General features: G+C 34.7%; 1 protein-coding gene across 3 annotated transcripts in view; it reads left to right on the forward strand.

Annotated features, from left to right (window-relative positions):
• LOC149797036 (E3 ubiquitin-protein ligase MYCBP2-like) overlaps nucleotides 1-22,925 on the forward strand; it is a 340,499-nt gene that overhangs the window by 183,648 nt on the left and 133,926 nt on the right. For all 3 annotated transcript variants that reach the window (XM_089961694.1, XM_089961696.1, XM_089961697.1), the window contains 7 exons: nucleotides 1,505-1,592; nucleotides 4,601-4,656; nucleotides 5,794-5,966; nucleotides 12,927-13,071; nucleotides 15,598-15,786; nucleotides 18,784-18,955; nucleotides 21,737-21,822. In XM_089961694.1, coding sequence (XP_089817820.1) covers nucleotides 1,505-1,592; nucleotides 4,601-4,656; nucleotides 5,794-5,966; nucleotides 12,927-13,071; nucleotides 15,598-15,786; nucleotides 18,784-18,955; nucleotides 21,737-21,822 — 909 coding nt within the window. The remainder of the gene's footprint in view (nucleotides 1-1,504; nucleotides 1,593-4,600; nucleotides 4,657-5,793; nucleotides 5,967-12,926; nucleotides 13,072-15,597; nucleotides 15,787-18,783; nucleotides 18,956-21,736; nucleotides 21,823-22,925) is intronic.

The raw sequence follows: 22,925 nt of genomic DNA on the forward strand, positions 1-22,925 counted from the left end.
GTTCATTATACACATCCCTGTCAACAGACATTACAAAATAGTGGGAAATAATAACTTTCATTAGTACATGAAAAATTATCTGGTCAGAGAAAAGAGTTTTTGTTGTTCACATAATTAGGTTTATGATAGTAGCCATTGCAAACCTGCACATTTAAAAAATATAAATTAGTCCCTAATTAGGTTGCAACAGTTGCAATTTTTGTCTGCTTGTTCAGGAAAGATGATGCAGATCTATAAAAAAAATTGCTCTTTTTCCTATTTGCATATCTGGCTACTTAAATGAAATTTTAGTTTTCACAGCTAGTTGGGTTAGGAAATTGTTGTCCCCAACTAATTAAATAATTGCAGTTTGTAAGTTAAACGAATATTTAAATGTTAAAACTCTATTGACTTCTTTTTTGTGTGAGAAAAATGAACTAACCATTTTCACACATCATGGATGATGGCAGTACTCATGCATCCAAGATACCACGATTTTCAAATATATTACTGTCACAACGTGGATAGTAGAGACTAACATTCCAAATAAACTAAGCGTCTTTGAGGACTTTGAAATCTGTGAAGATTCGTGCTTCAAGTATTATTCTCACACAAAAATATTTGCACGTTCAAGATCTTGTAAGTAAATGAGTACTGTATGGATATGACACTTTTGACAGCACAGATAAGCAAAACATGCTATGAGTTAGTTGCATCAAGTCACATTTGTTATTCGGTTTCTTACAATTCTATAACAATTACAGATATTGCACTGGCTACAAAACTCACTCCTTTCCAAGTTATGCATTTTGCTTTGCAGTCTTTTAAGTTTTTGTTACACAGTTGAACTAATCCAGGCAGGTACTTTATGGTTTTACTGTACCTCGAAGAAAAAAATTACTGAGATGGCTGGGAATTTCATCTTGCAAATTCAAAGATTTTATCTTAATGAATTTGCTAGGTGTTATTTTTATTTTATAATGGAACATGTATTTTTTAGTTATATTGTAAATCAGTTCCAACTTTATGGATTAATGATGTATAGTTGTCAATCCAAACATCTGTCTGTTGATGTTGCATTATCACTCATGTTCGGGTTTGTATTTAGGTCATTTTCTCAGGTACCATTGCTTATAGAGTAATATAATGGTTCATTGATTTTTGCTTAACATTGCTTATAGAGTGATATAAGGGTTCATTGATTTTAGCTTACCTTTGTACTGAGTTCAGTTTTTCAAGGTTAGCATTTTCAACTTAAGTAAAAACATTTAAGAGTATTACTCAGATTCACATTATTTGTTTTTTTGTTAATCCATCCTTGAAAAGAACCAAAAACCTGCAATAATTGATACACTGTGAATAAAAAATAATTTACAGTACTGATAGTTTGAAATCTGGCCCTACTACCAGTGTTTTTTTACATCATTTTATCAATGAAGCTAAATAGTGTGTTGATGAAAGGAAAGACACTCCATTTTAGGATGACTGAGCACATTTAAATGGATTTAGTTGATTTATTTAACAGAGTCTTAAAACCCTGGAGAGAGAACTGGCCTATCTTGGAGGAATGTGTGCAGCCTCACTCATTAGAAAGGACATTCCTCTTCCACCAGGTGAGTCTTACCTGTAATTACAAGTAACTGTGTTTTAGCTGACATCTTGGAGAATGAGTTGTTCTGGTTAAAGTCACAATCTACCAGCGCATTAAGGTAGTGAAATATTAACCAATACACATTAAATTACTTGTTTTTCAGTGCATTTGATGGATATAGTTTTTTTTAATCCCCATTGCTTTATTTCACTCTTTGTGTTCATCATTACAAAAGAAATTTGTTAGCAACATTGTACAAAATCTACGTAACATGCACAAATGACATATACAGGCCATTATAGCAGTTTTTCTAAATTTTTTTACACATTTTAGAACAATTTGGATTTGCACTTGTGTGGCAGAATTCTTGTTAGCAGTATTAAACTCAAACCACTTAGGATAGACAATTTAAATTTGGTAGATATATTGGTGTTAATATGTAACATATTTACTCACTTAGAAGTCAAATCCAACTACAAACAACATAGACATGACATTGTAGATGTGCCAGCAGATCAGGGCCTATGTTGTTTGTTCTTCTGATTACTCATAGCAGACTGTGTAGACCCAGATCTTCCAGTGCATTATGAGATAGTAGATCTGGCTCTCAGCAGCTAGCAGTTGGGCTTTAAGTTAGATGACCTAGTCAGATTTTCAGGCTATTTCAGTAATTTTTCCATATTTGAAAATGTAAAATGTGTTTTGTAACAAACACCTTGTTAGCATGATTAAGCAAGAACTACTTGAAGTACATCCATAACATTTTGTTGTTATATTTGTATTTCAAACCATTATAGCAATATTTCCATATTTTTTACACATGTATTAACATTTTGCATTTAGATATTTGGGATGAAAACTTTGTTAGCACAGATAAGCAAAACGCAGCTTGAGATGATGAAATTTGGAATACTTGTTTTTATGCATATGTGGATGACCTCATTACACTTTCATGCCATTGTAGCAATTTTCCAAACTTTTTCAGAATTTTTTAAGTTGGGGCTTTAATTTGTTCATCCACAGTGAAGGTATAATTGTTGTTAGCAAACACAAATCTAGTTTATTTTCCAATTTGTGTCTTTATCATGTCATATACCAGTAGTAAAGAACTTCAATGTACTGGCTCTAAAATTCCTTGCATTTTACTATCATATATGCAGACGATATAGACCACAAAGTTGAGAGCTCCATGTACAATTATTAGGTTATTAGACAGCCACCATTTCCCCAGTCTGCAAATTGAAGTGCAAATGAAAGTGTCGTTTTTTTGGCACAACCACAAAAATGTATACATACAGAAATAAATAAATTCATTCTATTTATAACAGGCAATTTCAGAAGTACAAACTTGATATGGTTTCACAGAAGTAATGTCTGAATGCTTCATCACTGATTTTCAGTTGATAGGAATAATCATTCAGTGAATAATAATGTTTCATATATTATGTAGATCACATATCAGCTACAAGTGAAATTGCTTATTTTAACTTAATACATTCCTAATAATGGCTTTGTCACTAATTTTCAATTAATAGGAATAATCATGCAGTGAATAACAATCTTTGATGCATTATGTAAATTACATATCAGCTGCAAGTGAAATTGCATATTTTAACTGTCTAATGCATAGTACAATATATATCATTTCCTTTATCCCCTAAGAGATGGACACACATTTGTACACATTTGTTTGACCTGCCAACTGAAGACCTTGATTGCGTTTCGTAATTGGCCTGTTGTTCACAGTTTCTGAATGATACAGCATAATATCCAATATCCAACTGAAGACCTATTGTTTGACCTTGGTATCTGTTGTGTTCTTTTGTATTATAATATTGTTAAATTGTCATAGATTCAAAGTCATTAGAGTTCATCCCACACCAACCCCCCCACACATAAGGAAATAAATTGAAACTTGGATCAAAGAGCTTAATTTAAAGATTCAGTTCAAAGGGCATATGGTTGTGGTTCTGATAACCTATTAATCAAGTGTTGTATAATGTGCTGGCAGATCTAAGTCCATATATTTTGTTAGGCTTTATCATTAGAACAAACAACATAGACTCTTACCCATGCTTTATGCAGTGGCCGATCGGGGTCTGTGTTATTTTCACTTGTACTGGACTTGTACGTGTGTGTATATAGAAGATTAAAATTTATGGTGGTCTTGGTGCCAGTGACATCATTGGCAGTGTTAAATTATGTGTTAGGTGTTTGGTTGTTGTTGTTGTTGTATGGTTTAACGCCATTTTTCAGCACACGATAGGCTATACATGGCGGCCAGTATTAATGGTGGAGGAAGAACCCAGAAAAGCCCGGAAAGAACCACCGACCCACGAGAAGCTACTGGCAAGCTTTCTCACATATCCACATTAGCCGAATCCGAGACTCGAACCCACGCAGACAGAGGTGAGATGGCAGTGATCCGTAACGGAGAGCGCTTTAGACCACTCGGCCACTCGGGGCCCCAGGTGTTTGGTATATGAATTTAAATAAAAGAAAGTCCCTCTTTTATCTGTTGTGCCACATGCCATTCAGAGCTGAACATGCACTGCTGTCTGTGTACTGCTAATACAATCTCTGACAAAGGTAAGAGGTATTACATTATCAAAGGCACACTGAAAGCTTGGCAGACATTCAATTCTTATGCCCATTACCCACAAGTAACTAACTGTTACTGTACATCATAGACAAATTCCAGTTGTCTTAACTTCGTATTTGAAACCATTTTTCATTATATTTTCAGTCATGATAAATGTTTATATTAAAAACATATGAAGGGTGATCATCACAACCACCATCCCATCACAATCCTAATTGTTATATGACTTGTAAGGAAAATTAATAGGTGCAGATACCTTTGCTCTGGCCATATGTCATACCTTGTATAAGGCTATTCTGATCCATACCTTTAGATGTGTTATGCATCATTCACAGCTGAGACTCAAAAGAAAGATTATCTCTGGTTTTAGTTCTTTTAACACATTTTAGGATGAAAATAATACCAAGAAAATATCCTGTGTTTTTCAGTATCTGTAGAGGAGCTGGAGGAAGATATGGAATTTGTAGAGGAGTCAGCTCAGCTCGTAAGTTTCTTGTCAATTTTTACATCTCTATCAGTGTTCAGAGTTTAACTTACTGCATCTCGTGGTAAAATATTAGCATTGCTGTAAATTCATGGCTTGTGACATGTTTAGGCTTTAATAAGAAAGAGTGAAAACAACAGTCTTTGAAAAATATAACAAATAATTTATTTCCCTGTAAAAATACTGTAAAAATGAAAAAATATGAGAACTTATGGTTTCCAGATTCAGATCCAAAAATAATACAAGAATAATCCACAGATAAACTTTTTGAAGTCCTAATAATGAAATGTTCTAATGATTCCAAGTTCGAGTCCCGATGAAGAATCCAAGATGGAAGACGATGACATATGCTGTAGCCTGTACTGTTTTGACGTCTACAGCTCCTTGTAGAAACATAATAATTAATCCTCCGGTCATGGAAATCCAAATAAGATTTTCAAGAAAAGTCCTTGTTCAAGAGTTCTGTATGAATACAATAATATTTCCAGAGAAACTTCTTGTAGAGTCCAAATAATCTGAAGAAAAATTAACATATAACTAAAAACTCAATCTTCAATACTTAAGTACTGGTCACAACAGAAGAAAACAACTTGACATCCAGTGTTTAAAAGCCCTGACTCTGAGATCTTTCTCTCTAAACATCACTATAATTACTAAGTATTTCGCAATTTCGGAAATGCTTAATTGCGAAATAGAGGCTGACGTGATCATATTTACATGTAAAAGTCACATAGCTCCTGTATGTCATTGATAAGAAACAATCATTTTACTCCTAGAAAAAGTTGTTTACTTGACCCTTAATCAAGGCCAGGAACTAAGTCAAAAATAGAAACAAGTGTTTCTCTTATTAGGTATCTAAGGAAAAACTCCGGTCAGACTGAATTTTCTGGAAAATATCAAAGTCTTAGTAAACAAGATTACATTACATTGACATGTAAAGAAAAAGAAAAGTTTCCAAAACCCACAAACAATCAAATCAAATCAAACACAAATTAAATCAAATATAAATTAAATCAAATATATGTAACAAGTTTCAGATCAGAAGGCATTAGGTCAGTGTTAGAGTGCTCACCTATTTGTTGGGGGCAGTCCCATAAAAAATGATCCAATTTTAATCTATTTGTCTGGTTATTTCAGGTTTTCAATGTCCACTCTGTCCTGCTAGGGAAAGGTTTTGCCCTTTCACACCCACCGACCATAATGCAGGCCTTAGAGGGCAACCTCCCATTCTGCTGGCAGAGCAATGAGAGGGCCTTCCTGAAGGATTTTGTTTCTTGCAGCCCTGCTACAAGTGGAGGCAGACTCGCTAGGTCAGTAAACACAAATTAATGGCATGTATGTTTTTTTTGAAGCTTATAGTGATAATTTTGAGATTTGTAAATCCATATGTGCTGTTGTCTGGGTCATTTGTACCAGTGAAATGATAGAATGCAAATTAAATGCAACTAAATCAGAATAGAAAATGATGAATTAATTTTAAGGAAAATGGCAAGCACAGGTGCAGAATACAAAATGATAAATGATAAACAAAAGCAGAACAAAAAATGAATAGGTTTGAAAACTGATTATTTTTACGCTGACACTAAATTTTCTCTGAAAAGAAAACTATTTCACATGATGAATCCTGGAGCAGATTCTGTACACTGCTGACAATTTAAAAACTTACAAACTGTAACCTAGTTCTTATAGAGTCAGTCATAAATGCTGCCATTGATGTGATATGATCATCATTGGTGGTTGTATCTGTGCAGTTGCAGATGAAAATAAAATAATTAAATTTGCTGACATTACCAATAACTATTCCTTTGCACTTATTGCAGTTGCATTTATATATTTCTCATAAATTCAGTGCTGTATTTTGCATTTATGCAAATGTTTTATTAAAGCACAGTTTTGATAAGATATAGAGCAGTATACACCTCTCCTTTGATAACTCGCGCACAACAGGGTCCACAAACTTAGACCACACTCAAAGTGAGGGCACGAGTTACTGAGGGATCTCTAAATATTGAGAGAAAACAAAATCACTTTGAGATCAAGAAAACCACGAGGGGGGTAGGGAATGGGATGTTTAATGATTGAATCCTCGTTTAACAATCTTGTTGACAGTAATTGTGAATAACACACTTTTTCTAATGAAGTTGTTCGTTTTTCTGTAGAAATAACAGTTTCAAAATGTCCAGCATGTGAAAGATCGTTTCATATGGTTTCAACAACTATCATGTTTACACAAAAACATCTGTGTATTACGTCACTGCTTTTAGTTTTGTTGATTAGTCTGGTTCCCGTAGTGGTGTCTAATATTATAATGCCAACTTGGGAGTACAGGAGCAGAAAACTAGACAAATTGTTGATACATTACCATACAAGATTCCTTTTTTTTTTCAAAAACTGGTGACATTTATTTCATGAGACAATCATCTACGTCGAAACACAAATTTTTTATTGTTCAGTTAGTACAGTATTGATGTCGTGATTTCATTGGAAAAAATAGTGAAACTTCTTATCATCCATGGGGATATATATATGAGTGCCAGGAAATCTCTGAAACTCGCTTGCCCACAATGGTCTGTATCTGTGAAACCAAGCTCTTTATTTTATGAAGTATTTTTTTTTGCTTGGTTGTCTTGCTATCTTTGATAACAATTATGATTGAGTAGTTTAATTATGTCACATACACAATAAAATTAATAACAGTGTTCAACTTATCACCTGAAGTGATTCCAACCGGGGCTGCTAGATTTTAAATATGTAGGATTTGCATGCCTTTTAACTTTTCTTTTATTCCACCTCTTTTTGATTCAAAAGACATAGTTAACATGATAATACAAAGGAGGCCAGCTTTTAATTCAGTGCAACAATACAACAATACTTAAACAAGTCAGTTATCAAAACACGGAAGGCAATTAATTACATTCTCGGAGAAACGCATGTGGACATAACTGCTACGGTAGATTGACACATTGTACGCTTAAATACACATTGCATTTATAATGATTACACTTAAGAGGAATTAAAAGATAGAATTAAATTACAAATTTCACTTAATAAAAATTATGTAATTAGCATTTAAGTTTTAATGTACTGCCTACACTAGGCATAAGTGACATTTTCATTGATTGAAATTTCCTTGAATATCTTTAATTATGGTGTACTAAGAATGTCGTTTGGAAAAAAAAAATGTAACCAATTATATGACTTCTTATTAAAAGTTGATATTTCAAAATGTTGAGTAAAATTTCCAAGTCGTATCTACCATTTTCGACCATAAAACGAGCGATATATCACTCTGTCAGTTACCAAAATTGATTGCGATTTTCTTCAAGTTTAAGAAATAGGGATGATTTTTTCTGTATTTTCTGGTTTTAAAAAATGGGATCCATGTCTGACCCCGCATTATAAGCAGGTTCACGAGGTATCAGGGTACAAGTTATCGAGTGACTGGTGTACTTTGGTGAAAGCTTAACTGTGTAGTAATATTTTTCAATATTGACAATGTTTTTTACTTTTCAACCATCATACACAAACATTGTAGAGAAAGCTAACCTGAAGCTTTCATCCTCATGCTAAGGACTTCATCAGTATTCTTTGAGTGAGGAAGAAATCTTTAGGTTAGCTTTCTCAATATTGCCTGTGTATGTTAGTTGAAAAGTTGAAAATATAGTCAAATATGAATACAGAGCAGTAGTTCTTCCCCTGTAACACTTAACTCATTCGGCCCCAGAGGTTTTTGTCGTTTTTGCCTGAAATGCATGTAGGAAAGACATTGGGGTGGCGGGGGGCTATTTCTGAATACATCGTCATACATCAGCTTTCAACAGATTTTCCATGAGGCTAATGCCTAGTTGTATTAGAAACATCATTTTCCATTGGTTATTTTGCCTGTGCATGAGCAGAAGGGTAAAAAAATAATAATACATTTTTGTTGGTTTTTTTTTTTGCTTAATGGATCCATCATTTTTGTATGGAGACTGCTCTTTATTCCAAATGCCCACCTTATCCTAGTTTTTGCAAAGGTTCACCTGTCTTTGTGCAGTTCAGACCAGTCTGTCTTAGATCTGAGGCCAAAAGGTCCAAAATCTGAACACAAAATCGCATTCCGACCACGAGCGAATTTTGGCTGAAAAAAAAAAACAGGTCCAAAGAATGAGGTTTTTCTCTTTGTATTTTGTAGTGCAACTAGAACTTCCAGATTATTTGGTATCATTTTAGAGCTATATCTGTCTGCTTTTTTGTAATACCACCCACGCTGGTGTATCTTAAATGACCTTGATGCTGCAGAGCTTGGAAATAGGATACAGCCTCATCATGCCTATAGACAGGATTGGGGCCAAATGAGTTAAGAAAGGAAGCCCATCTGGAAACACAATTCCATTTCATTCTAAACAGTGAATAACAAACAAAAACAATGGAAGTAATAAGAATGATTTCTGAGAATGTAAATGAAGATTGACAATTGGATAGCAAAAAGGTGGGCTTGACAAAATAGGAGTTTCTCTTTGCTCTTTTGTAATTCTTCATTATTTGTATCAGTATATCATTTTGTATTCTATAAAAGTATCTTTATAGATTAGTTCCATGTTATAGATTGTTGCTCTTTTCCATCCATCTGTACATATGCCTATCATACCGTGTTTTAAATTTTCCATTTAGATTAACTTTAGATGTAATGATGGAACATAATTGTTTCATCAACACATTTCTTGTTTCAGCATATTTTGTAACGTTAGTCTTGGAGACTTCAGATTTTAGAAAAGACTGACATAAGGAAATAAGCCAACCTAATAAGAGGTCATTGTGAAGGACCTTAATGTTGGTAACCTTGGTAACCAGCTTGTCTTTATTTCCGATTATTATAGCCAGACATGTCCTTTGTATATTGTAGACAGTGGCAACCAGACTTATATAGTCTTCAAGTGTGACTTGTCCATTTTTTTTCACTTGTTTGCAGCCTGGAACACATATATGTTCTATATATGAAGCTTGTATAACCTGGCCTGTGCCAATGTGCTGTTAAACCACATACACTGTGACCCCACTATAACGCACTCCATTATAATGCGAATTCGGATATAACACGGTCGTGGCATGGCTCCCGAAATTTCATGTACCTTTTTACAAGTATTTGTCTCACAAACAAAAAAATTTGTATAAGTATGAAAAATAAAATACGTAAAGAGTTTTATTATCATTTTGGAGAAGAGATTGCATATAAATTCGATTATAAGATAATTGTGGCATGGCTCCAGAAATATCATGTACATGTATCATTCTCATACTCTTCTTAAAAGTGTGAATAATAATGTGTAGAAAATTTATTATCATTTTGGGGAGGAAATTGCATATAAATTCGAATATAAAACAATTGTGGTGTGGCTCCTAAAATTTTAAAATTTATCCAATTTTTTACAGTTTTGTGCCAAATAAACATCAGAAATACGAGTATCCAAACCAGTGGCTTTGCCTTTTGAGAACTTTGATCTTTGTTTATTGTTGAAAAATGACAGCTCATAAGTGTTAATATTATTATTACTGATTCATGAGCAATGAAGCCATCAAGTCTACTTTGTGTTTGTCTTCAATGCATTTTTACAGTTTTGTGCCAAAATAAACATCAGAAATACGAGTATCCAAACCAGTGGCTTTGCCTTTTGAGAACTTTGATCTTTGTTTATTGTTGAAAAATGACAGCTCATAAGTGTTAATATTATTATTACTGATTCATGAGCAATGAAGCCATCAAGTCTACTTTGTGTTTGTCTTCAATGCATTGCGTAAACAATTGTTGCTCTAATAATATCCGACATATGTTCTCTAAATTGCATACACAACTAAGCAACAAACAATGCGGTGGTTGATAAAAGATTTTTGCCAGAATTTATTAATCAATTAATTTAAGTACATTGCTCATCATCAAAGTCAATTGCCGAGCTAAACTTGTTCAAGTTAGGGGGCAACGGTTTATAAAACATCAAAGAAACAAAAGCCGCCAATATGTGTGCGTGGCTTGGCGGTGTTGTTTTATGCAATCTGTTGACTAGTGAATAATGTCGTCCATTTCTTACAAATATTCCTAAAAATTATTTAATTAGCTTATAAGTTTTAATGTTTATTGACTATTATTCTTGCTGTAGTCTTTCAAACCAGTAGGTGTAAAAGTGTTAATTAGTGGACATTTTGAATGGAAAATGGGAAGCGGAAACATAAAGCTTTTACTGTTAAAGAAAAGATTGAAGCATTGGATAGGATTAAGTCCGGTGTTAGACAATCACAAGTAGCTAAAGATTTAGGCGTGATTGAATCAACAGTTCGAGGATGGAAGAAGGAAGAAGCAAAATTAAGAGAGATGGTTGTGGATATGCATGAAAGTGAGGGATTGATGGGGGAAAATGCAAGACTAGCAGGAGACACCCAACTTGATGCAGCCCTGTATCAGTGGTTTGTCCAGACTAGGGCTGAAGGAGTGCCTATGTCAGGACCAATTGTAAAAGCACAAGCTGAAAAATTACACACCGACTTACGTGGGCAAGATTCCAGCTTCAAAGCAAGCGATGGATGGCCAAACCATTTCAAGAAGCGAAATGGGATTAGCCACGTGACAGTTTCTGGAGAAATCCGCTCTTCAGATTCTGAAGCTGCTATGAACTATTCAGATGAATTGAGGGAAATAATAGAGGAAGGTGGATATTCCCAAGAGCAGATTTATAGTTGTGATGAAACTGGATTGTCCTACAAAAGGATGCCTGACACCACCCAGGCAGTGAAAAAAGATGAGCATAAACATGAAGGTTTTAAGAAAATAAAGGAGTGATTAACTTTGATGTTTTGTGTCAGTAAAATGGGAAGACACAAACTTAAACCACTATGGATCGGAAAATTCAAGTCACCTAGGTGCTTCCATCATTTGAATGAGAAGACCCTACCATTTTCATATGATGCCACAAAAAACACATGGATGACAGCTGCTTTGTTTGAAAAATGTTTCAAAATGAATTCATACCAGCAGTTCAATCCCACCTCAGAAATCTGAAGATGGAGCCGAAGGCATTGTTATTATTGGACAACTGCCCTGCACACCCACCTGCAGACAGCTGGGTTAGTAAGAATGAGAAGAAAAAAAGCTAGCTTCCTCCCAAAGAATACAAATTCCAGGATTCAGCCTCTGGACCAGGGCATAATATCAGTTTGTAAAATGAATTATAGAAGAGAACTTGTGAAAAAATTGTTTGCGATGAAACCTCGGACCAGGTGACACTACAAGGTTTAAATCTGAAGTAATGTACCTCGGCGGCAAATCATGAGATGCCATTACGCCATGCTGCATTGAGAACTGCAGGGAGAAAGGACTTGGGGTAGCATTTACTATTACACAGGATAACAGAGGCAACATCAGTGATGATGACAATAGTTTGTTCAATGGATTTTTTGAGAATGATGTGTTCAAGGCTGAGAGGGCATTTGGAGAGCAGTCACATGAAAGTGTTGATGAATGGATCACTTTTGATAATAACTGCCCAGTTGCAGACCACATTTCAGATGCGGAAATAATTCAAAATATTACGTTCAGTAACACCAATTGTGATGCTGATGATGGTGATACTTCTGATGACAGCGAGGACACCACACCTGAGTATAATCCACCATCAGCAACAGAAGCAGTCAAAAGTTTTGAGTGTGCTTTGAGATGGATGGAGACACAAGATATTGACTATGTTCGAACTCATCAGTTGAGAAATATGATTGACTTTGCCAAGAGCAATGAGAAATTTAGTGGTATGAAATTTATACAGACACCGTTAATTAACCTTTGGACGTATTGTTTCATCATTCGTTATGTACACCTGTTACATAATTTTTGTTATTTTTTTTCATTGAATTCAGTCACATAATGATCTGGGACAAAATTATTCATGCTATAGATTAGACATGTATATATAAACTATACACATGTATGTACCAATGTATGGTTCTCTGAATAAAGTAATATATTATATATGCAGTCTCTGTTATCACTGCAAACATGGATCGGTTCATAACATGGTCATGTTCTATGGCTCCCAACTGCCGTGTTATAGTGGGGTCACACTGCACATATGTACATACATACCTACATACATATATAGGCTCACTCACACACACACATGCACACTACTTTTGCTTTCTTGTTCCATTTGTGTTTCACATCTCTGCCCCATAACTTTTGTGTGGTCTATATTAGCAGATTTAAAATTCAATTTGTTCATTGATTTTTTTGTTTGTTGTCTTTTTAGATGGTTACAGCCTGACTCCTATGTAGATCCTAAGCAGTGTGAGATTGTATACAATAAGGAGGAACTGAAATGTAGCTGGCCTGCTCTTGTGACTGTCTTCACCAAAGACCAGTATGGACAAGTTGTACATGTGCCAAATCTCAGGGTAAAATGACCTTACTTATTTGTTTCTTCTTCAGATATGTTATCTTGCAAATCCAGCCCTCCCAGCTAACATTTTTAGCAATGGGAGCTAACTGCTATATGGTTATGTGTGTGGCAGAGTGATCACCCCTTGATGTAGGGATTGGTACACATATCCCTTGTGTACCTTAGTTACTACTTCCACTCATGCCGAGTATCATCTCTCCTGTTGAGACTCCTTACAACCATATTCAAGAATTTTGAATGATATTGTACATTTGAGCAAGTAGGAGAAGTCTTCTCATTTCAGGAGGTACATTCTATCTATATTTCCACTTTATTCTTGTTCCTTTTGCACGCAAAGTGTTTCTATCTATTGTAAAATTGTAACTTTGTCATCAGTGTAGCTTTGTGTTTGTACTTACTTGCATGAGTCGCTAGTGCAACCCTCAATTTGGGTTACAGTAGTCCCCCTCTTATAAGGCCACCCCTATTGCAGCAGGGAAGTGGCCTTATAATGAGGGTGGCCTTTCTAGAGGGGAATGACAAATTTGATTAGTAAATACCTATGAAGAAAATCACAAGTACATTTAATTCTCAAACATTTAATATTTTCATTAAAAGAATCACATGCATGTTGTGAAATAAATGTAAAACAAACTGTTTAATCATTTTCAAAAGAATGTTATGAATAACCATTGATATTGTTTTAAAATTGTCTTTATAATTATGTTACAGATCACATCATCTGTCACTTTGTTGGTAACAGTCTAAAAAACAAAACAGTCTTGTCACAATAAAAAATATTCTAGCTGTCATATCCCCTGCATATATCGTGTAGTCTTTGTTCCAATCTTTGACACCTTCATTATTATCATCAGCTGATTCCCCACCAAGGACAGAACACTTAATATTGTGTCGGACTTGGAATCTGTGCAACCGTCTGTTACTTTTGGTAAAGTCATCATATCCCATTTCAACTGACAAAATTGTTGCTTTTTCCTGGATCATTCGACCGTTGTGTGGAATTTTCTTAGCATGTGCAATACAAAAAAAATTAAAATACCTTGTCATTCAAATCAGGATACAAACATCTGGCTCAAACAATCTTCCTTTCTCCATCCATTCAACCTTCCCACTTCTGCAGAATTGTTTCCTTATCTTTCACGATATTGTTTATCTGAGTCTTTCCGACACACAAATTTTTCTGCAATGATCCTTGAACCCCACCCCCTTTTCGGTCAGTTGAATTACTTTCATTTTCTCTTCTATTCTGAGAATTTTTCTTTTCCTCGATGATATGTTGATCTTTTTGCAGTAGATTATTCAAGTTGCCAATTAACAGACTGATTTAAACAATTTTTTATGAATTTAAACAAATTTCCATGTGTTTTTAAAGGAAGTGATCTTGTCACATGATTTGTTAGTCATAGTCTGGTACCCTATTGTTTTTATACATTTCTTTACACTAAGTGAGAGAAGCCAAAATGGCTTCGTTATGTATCATTAACATCACGCAGATTTAACTTTGTGGCCATTAGGATTTGTAATCTTGACAATTATTGTCAGTAGTAATAGCCAGTATATGAATTGTCAAGTTTCCTGGAAGTCTGGTGCCAAAACCAGTCTAATAATTATAATACTTGGTATCATTTGACTATAGAAATGGGTTTAATTATGTAGCCACTTACTAATATTTCCATATGCAATATCAGCTCACATAAATAAAGAATCATTTCACTATTACTGTGTTTATACTCGAACACAAGAGAAAGGGGAAGAATGGCAGTTCCTTTGGTAGAGCATGGAAATTGTGAACCAAGGATTACCTGCATAGGCCAGCCATGGTTATATACTTCAATGTGTCCATGGAAACTGCATTTATATACCATTTACTTGGTCTGACACCAATGTTGTGTTTAGAGTACCTAAAAACCAACCAACCAACTTAAATGATCTTACATATTGAGTAACTTGTTTGCAAAGAAAAAGGAAAGTCAGTACCAGAGAAATAACAAAACATTAAAGTTGCAACAACAACCTCCTTTTATGTATGCAGCAGTAGATTTTCTGTTTGAGGTTTGATATTGTCTTCATATGTCTTCCTTGTTGCCATTCTCTTTAAAGAGGACTGATATTGTGGGGTATTTTACAGTGCTCAAATTCTTGTACATAGGTGTCTGTGCAATGCCAGGCAACACTTTTTGCAACATTTCAGATAAAGACTTGAAGCTTTATATGCAACTAGGGTTGGTTTATATAGTTGCATGATGGTCTGGGAATTTGAATCCACCCTACTGGGCAGAATTTTGGTATCGAGTAAGGAGACAGGGAGGTGTATTGAATTTGTGAAATAGCATGATAATAATTTTTCTTGCCTGTTGATTCTGGTTGAACCTGTCGAGTCTGAGGTAAATAGCTTGTTCAGCATTTAACTTTTAAATAATATGGGATAATGTTAAAGAACAAAAACTATGGTTTATTTTCAAGGACGATATTATTTTTCGTTAGAGGACTGTGTTAATGTTCATTATTGCATTTTTTGCAGGTGGAAGTGAAAGCAGTGCCAGTAGATATGGATACATTAGGAGATGAGTACAAGAGGATGCGCCGCTTGAGTCGGCCAGATGAAGGCAGTTTGACCTTTGGGGGTCATCCTCTGCCAAATCTAGACACACCTTACGAAGTTACAATAAAAGACAGAAAGGATGCCTTCCATGCCATTTCTATGATGAAGGTTAGTGCATATCAATTAATCTTCAAGCACGTACCATTACATGTATTTAAAATGGATTCTCTTTATAGCAACAGACATATAGTGCATATAAAATAAATTGTCTTTTGTATAAAAAAAAAAGTTCGGTTACGTAAGGATTTGGGAACCATGATTAAGGTATTGAGCAGGTCATTTGATTCAGTCTTCCTATCCAGCATCTGTGAACCATTTTTATTAGTTTACCTGACTGGAGTGCCTGGTAACCATTTTTATTAGTTTACCTGACTGTAAGGCCTGTGAACCGTTTTTATTAGTTCACCTGACTGTAAGGCCCAGTGTGCTTATGTTAAGGTGTCTTCCAGCATTTGCTATTTTGAACTTCTCAAGAAATGAACTGCTTTTCCATATGGCAAGGAACATTATGGCATGAAGGCTATTGTAGCTTGTACAAATCATACCAAATGCTACCACTTCTGCAGCAGGAAAATGGCCTTATTAGATTGGAGGCCTTTCTAGAGGGGGATCACACAGATGTGAGTAATACAATTTGCAGTAATTACATGTGATGCTCAATATTTCCAAAGTAATTGAGCTTGTCACTGACTCAACCTTTTTTTTTTTTTTGAAATCAGTTACCCCTTTTTTTATATGTGTGCTCCTCGCAAGCTCCCACTTACGTAAGTGTAGTGTTGTTTTTCTGTAAAAGTAATCATAAAGAATTTGGATATAAATTTTTAAAAAAATATTATTTGGAACTGGGGTTTTTCTTTTTTCCTGACATATTTGTTGGTACTTGTCAGGGTTCCTGGTCTGCGTTCTTCTATGTTTATGTTTGTGTGCATGTCTGGATAGATAGATGATAAGGAAAAATTTGTAGTATTTGTGTTTATGTTTCCTTGTAGTCTGTGTGTTTGTCTGTCCATATTCTGCTAGCTTGGTTTTCTCTGGATTCTCCATAGGCCTGTCTGTATTGCATAGCACCCTGTGACATAGCTCCATGGTATCTACACCTGGTACTTCTCAAGTTTCACATCCCTGGCCCCGTCTGTATTTCTTTTTGTCCCTTAGGTGCTAAAGTTATAATCTATATCAGCCTGTAAATTATCCCTTTCATGTATAGTGATGGTCAGTTAATTATTTTGTTAATTTTGGATAAATCAGATTAGTTGGTGGGTGATGTGGATATCACATCTTCCTATTTATTAAGCATTAAATCTTCCCATCTGAAACAGACATGTAACGAGGGTCATCCAATACACACGCACAGTTGTTGCCACCCTCGGAAGTAGGGTGAGTACCTGGAACCCATCCCCATCAGTGGTCCTTCTTCAGTACAGGAGATGTTTCAATAATTATTAGCTAGTTGTTATATACATACATGTCTGTTTCTTTTGTCCAGTTTGATTACTTGTCCACAATTGATCATGGTTTTTGTAATAAAATCTAGTACTTTAGCTAATATTTCTTTACTGGGTATTCTATCCATACAGAGTAAATTATTGTATGATATCATCCTTTTTGACATAATAAATTCTCTATGATGTTGTGTTCCATTTTGTTAGCATTACATTGTGTCATTACATTGGGGGGGGGGATTCCCTACTTTTTTATACAGGGGATATTTTGGCATAATTCTGATAATATACCTCCTAAGTGCTACTTCACCGATTAACCAGACATCATACAATTACTTTAGTAGCATACTCTGGATCTTCATGGATTTAACCCATGCCCATTTCTTCCATACCTCAGTCCAGTGATTATTTTTCCATTAAATGTTTATAATGTTGCCTTTGATACATTCCTTTCTTTCAGTATTATATACTTTTTTGTGATATTTTTTACTACCATGTTTTCTTTATCTCTCTATACTTCCTAAATATTTGTTTGATATTCAGATATTTCCTTGGAGCTTCTGTTGGTTTTGTTAGCTTGTTGTTTCTGTAGATGTCCAGTTTGTTTTCCCATCCATTATATGTATAGTTTCCCAGACATACTCAGGAGTTCCCTTTCATTTCCTGAACCTGTTGATAATGTTAGTGGTTTTCTTGTATTTTAGGGCTAATAAGTTTATGCCCCCCCCCCCTTTGGGTAGGTAATGTAGTTTGCCATTCCATGTGTAATTTATTATGGTCATATCTAATTTGTCCTGTGCTCTTTCCATTGTGCTTAGTGGTGTTAGTACCCAGGCTACTATATTTTGCTCAATTTATTCCCTGATGTTTTTATAGTTTCTAATGTGGCATTATTCCCAAAGGTGATTCTTAGGGCTTAGACCTTCACTTTTGTTAGGTGGGGAGGAAATCCTGGGTGATTTCCTCTCCAGTTTCCTATTAATAGTATTTCCATTTTATCACGATCTATTCTCAACCCTGAGTATTTTCCAAAGTTCTCAAATTCTTTTTGTAGATGTTTAAACGAATTTGAGTCTGCTATGAAATTCATAGTCATCTGCATGCTATATCATTTTCAGTTCTTTCTTCCAATTTTGTATTGGAATCCCGTTTATGTTACTATTGTTTCTGATTTTGGAGCAAAGGATTTCTAATGCTATTATGTATACTGTCGTACTGATCTGTGTCAAACTTTTTGGTTATTGCATCACTGATCTGAATTTTAATCCATCTTCGGAAATTTTCTCTGAAACTAAATTTTTCTAATACCATATTTGTGTAGTCATGCACAAGTCTGTCAAAAGCCTTTTCCTGATTGAATAGTTTAATTGCTCCTTTAGATTCTTATATATGTAGATAGTCAATTGTAATTTTAATAATTAAAATATTGTTTTCTATATCCCTCCCATCTCTCCCATAACTCTGATTTTCATTTATAATTGGGCATCCCTTCTTTGACTCTTCTAGCTAGAATTCTAATTAAAATTTTATTGTCAACTTTCAGTAGTGAAATTGGTCTCCAGTTTTTCAGATCTTTGGTTTCATTTTTTATTGGTAACTTTATGTATCACAGAACAATAATTTTGTTAATGTAACTATCTGAAAATCAAATGCTAAATTTTAGGCTTATGAGAACTACTCATTTGAGGAGCTCCGCTTTGCTGCGCCTTCTGTGCCACGACCCATCGAGAACATGTTGGTACGTGATAATGAAGATGGAACATTTAGTTCCAGCTGGACACCAGGCAGTATTGGTTTCTACAATATACATGTCTGCATTGATGGATTTGATACTGGTATGTATACTAAGCAAAACAAGCTACAGCTCATTTCGGTAATTTATGCTTGCCTTTGTTTACTCTTCTTCTTGTGTAAAATTTAGATATTGCAACAGATACAGCAAATAATAACATAATATTAGGACAGTTCATGAGTGATGATGTTAGCTTTGGATATTTTAGGTGTAAGGGGATATCATACCATTGTCATGCACAGAACAATTTTCTTAGTTGTTTTAGTTGCATTTTTAGCCAGACAAGTAAATTAAAAGTTGTATTTCCATGTATGATAGTTTATTGAAAAAATATATTTAAAAAGAAAATAAAGAAAAGAACACCATTAATCAGTATATAACAATTTGTCATCATTAAAGGCAAGCCTTTCCTACTTCTTCCTCATTTAATTGTTGGTTTTGTCTTAGTTTAGTGATGGGAGGGGGGCAAGAAATAGTAGAGATACTCTAATCTTTTATGTCCTTGAGATACTCCTTAACTTTTGTCATCTGAGATCTCATGGATTTATCAATAATTTCAAATTTTTTGACTTTCTGTTTTGTTGGAGTCTCTTTATTCAATGTAGAACTTAGTTTAAAATGCTTTTGCCTTGCACCAGTGTCGGCACCATACCCAGCGTCATGTGTCTCACGCATTATCAGATGTCTGAACCAGATATATGCACCTAACATGATATGTCTCAACTAAATTAATACACCCAGCATCACATGTCTGAACCAAATGTATGCATTTCCTTGTAGTTTAAACATCTTGATCAAAAACTGTATACTGGTGTCTGCCATGAAAGCTGATTACAATATATTTTTTGAAAGTTGCTACAGTATGTGCTTTGCTAATTCAAAATAGATCAGTCCTTGCTGGGGATGCAAACTTTCTAAATTAAACTGTTTGGATCAACTCAACATTGTTCAAGTAATTTTCATTCATGTGTCAACACAGTAGTGTGGATAAATTAAATGAATATTATGTGGCATGAATGGAAACAAAAGGTTAGAAATTGGGTGATGTAATTTTCATCCAATTAAGGTATTGTAGTGACTTCTTACTTGAAATGTGCTCAAGTTATGCACCCACATCTTCCTGTTTTCTTATTGTAGACATCAAATTATTCTTCTTTCTCCTAATGCATAATTCTTTTTACACATCATATAACTTACCAAGCGTATATCAGCTATGAAATGTTTCATATTATATAGATCCTAAAATTCTGCTGAATTGCTATCTTGGCAGAACTTGTTTAAGGTGTGTATATCATTGGATGCGAATCATCAACGGTCAAAATATTTTACAGGACAGTATATAATAGACATCAAATGCAAATAACATGAAATACAGGTTTGAGGTTTAGATTGTTAAGAGTTGATTCCATAAAAGTCACATCATCCATTAAAATTATTAAACAGTAAAAAATGTCTTGAGAGGCAACCCTTTCTGTCAACAACTAGTGGTCTCTTAAGACAGGTGATCTCTCATCACAAATTTGTTCAAGATCAGTTTGCAAGAGAGTTTAAGAATGAAAAATACTCACAGTCATTGTAAATGCATTTTATTCTTCAATTATAGTTTTTGTTAAAATATTGTATTCTTTCATCTCAAAATAATTTTATATAGCATTTATATGTATCATAAAAAGATTCACATTTATGTGTAAAGATTGGATGTAAATGTATTAGCATGCGAATTGCAAAATTAACTATGGTAATATTTTTTTATCTTGTCCATAAGTTAACTTAACATGTCTATACATTTCAGACCCACTTCAAATGTAGCATAAGAATTGAACAGTTATTTATGATAACACATACTCATCCTGTATAGAAATTAGTGGTTTTTATCAGGTCAGGCATCGGGTACACAGGGAACATATATTTACCATGAATGAACAAAAACATGGAATTAGACCATCCAGAAACACAATGAATTCTTTTGAGAGACACAACCAAAGGATTAATTCACCAGTGACACAAAGTGATTAACACGATAAACAAAGGGTGTAAACAACTGCATTACAGTGAAGATTAAGACTTGGTATGTGTGTTTTAATAGCTGTAACATCAAAAAAGCAATAAACATGAATCTGGAAAACAATAATCACTTATTAAGACAAAGGCAGAGACCTCATTCATCCCAGGCATGGATTGACTCCAAGCACAAATGGGGTTTTACATGACTTTGGCACTAAAGTTGTGGTTAGTGACATTTACTTTAGTGTGGTTCAGTCTGTAGCATATGTTGGCTACCTGCATGACCTGTAGGTTTAAAAAAAAAACAAACAACTGGTAGCCAGATTCAGCTTTCATTTTGTTTAGAACAAACCCTCCTAAGTGGTCATGTTTACAAAGGATTAAATGAAAAAGGTTATTGTGTTCATCTTCGTTCCTTCAGTACAGTTGTTCATAGCAGCATTGTTTGAATTCTGCCTACAAACCCTTCTGACTGGTCATGGTTAGAAAGGAATGTAACTGGTGTTTATCTGTTTTTATGATGCAGTCATTCATAGCAATGTATAGTTGCTTAGTTTGCCCTAATATTACGATCACTGGTTGCTTTCTGCAGTTTCTCACTCATGCTGGAGCGTTTATATGCCAGTAATAAAATTGATTTATGCATGAAGATTGTTGTTGTAAATGACTGGTGGTCAATCATAGCAGAGTTTGCCTGAGACTGGTTTTACTATAAACAAAAATTGAAACTCATTATTCTAAGATCAGGTAACTGGGTTTCTATGTAGTGAAAAACATCATGAACATTGATAATGTCTCCTTTTTTCTCACCCATTACAAGGTGAAATATACAAAGTAGAAGTGAAGGAACCTCCCCAGGGTATGACCCCACCCTCACAGCTTGGCAGGAAGTCTCAGCGTAAACAGGTCAGTATTGGAATCTGTTTTACAAATTCCATCACAAGTTTGATCAGTCTGGAATCCATAACTTTACAGATTTTTTTTCAAGTGGTTCTTAACCTTTTTGGGTGGTGACCCTGATAAAGTTTTTGGGTTAGCCCCACCTCCCATCAATTGCTCAAAACCACTTGGGTAAAATAATTCAAAATATTATAGTTGATCTTGGAGACCCACTCAAAACCATAGCAACCCAGTTTTGGATCGTGACCCATGGCCATGGATTAAGAACCATTGTTGTGAGTAAACAAAGGTAAAACTTTCTGTTACTTCACCTGAATGTCCCCTGCTTATATGGCACAGAGGCATTAATATATGATTCAAATAAAGTTTTTGTCATACCAGAAGTTTAAGTTATATATAATGTGTCTTACAATTATTTTATTTGGCAAATTATGGAACATTCTCACCATTGTTTTAGAAATATAGATTAACATTATGCTCCCTTATGCATATACAGGGACACCACTTCCAACTACCTTCTTTCCAGTCGACCTTCTGGACATGTTTGCAAATTTCTTCCATGACAAAGTACAAACCATTAGAGATAAGCTTGACACGACAATTTCAATTGACTCGTCGCCACCATACAGTTGGGATACAGAATTTGAGCGGCAACCATTAGCAGCATTTGAACATGTCTCTATGGATTTTGTACGTACAATTGTGATAAAGAGTGCACCAAAATCATGTGAACTTGATCCAATTCCAACATCACTGCTGCTTGAGTGCTTAGATCCAGTATTGCCTTCACTAACTGATGTTATTAATACCTCTCTCTCATCTGGGGAATTCCCATCATTTTTCAAAACTGCCATTGTAAAGCCTGTGCTGAAGAAACCAACTAGACAATAACGATTTAAAGAACTACCACCCAGTTTCTAATCTCCCATTCATATAAAAAATCTTAGAAAAGGTTGTTCTATCCCAGCTTGTATCTCATCTAAATTCAGACAGTCTTATTAGCAATGTACAATCTGCATATCGCCCTTGCCACAGTACTGAAACTACTCTTCTAAAAGTAGTTAATGACATTCTCTCTGCATTGGATAGCGGAAAGATTACAGTCCTCA

The sequence above is a fragment of the Sinohyriopsis cumingii genome, chromosome 6, assembly GCF_028554795.1.
Source record: "Sinohyriopsis cumingii isolate HCF-2022 chromosome 6, ASM2855479v2, whole genome shotgun sequence".
In the NCBI taxonomy this organism is placed as follows: Eukaryota; Metazoa; Mollusca; class Bivalvia; order Unionida; family Unionidae; genus Sinohyriopsis; species Sinohyriopsis cumingii.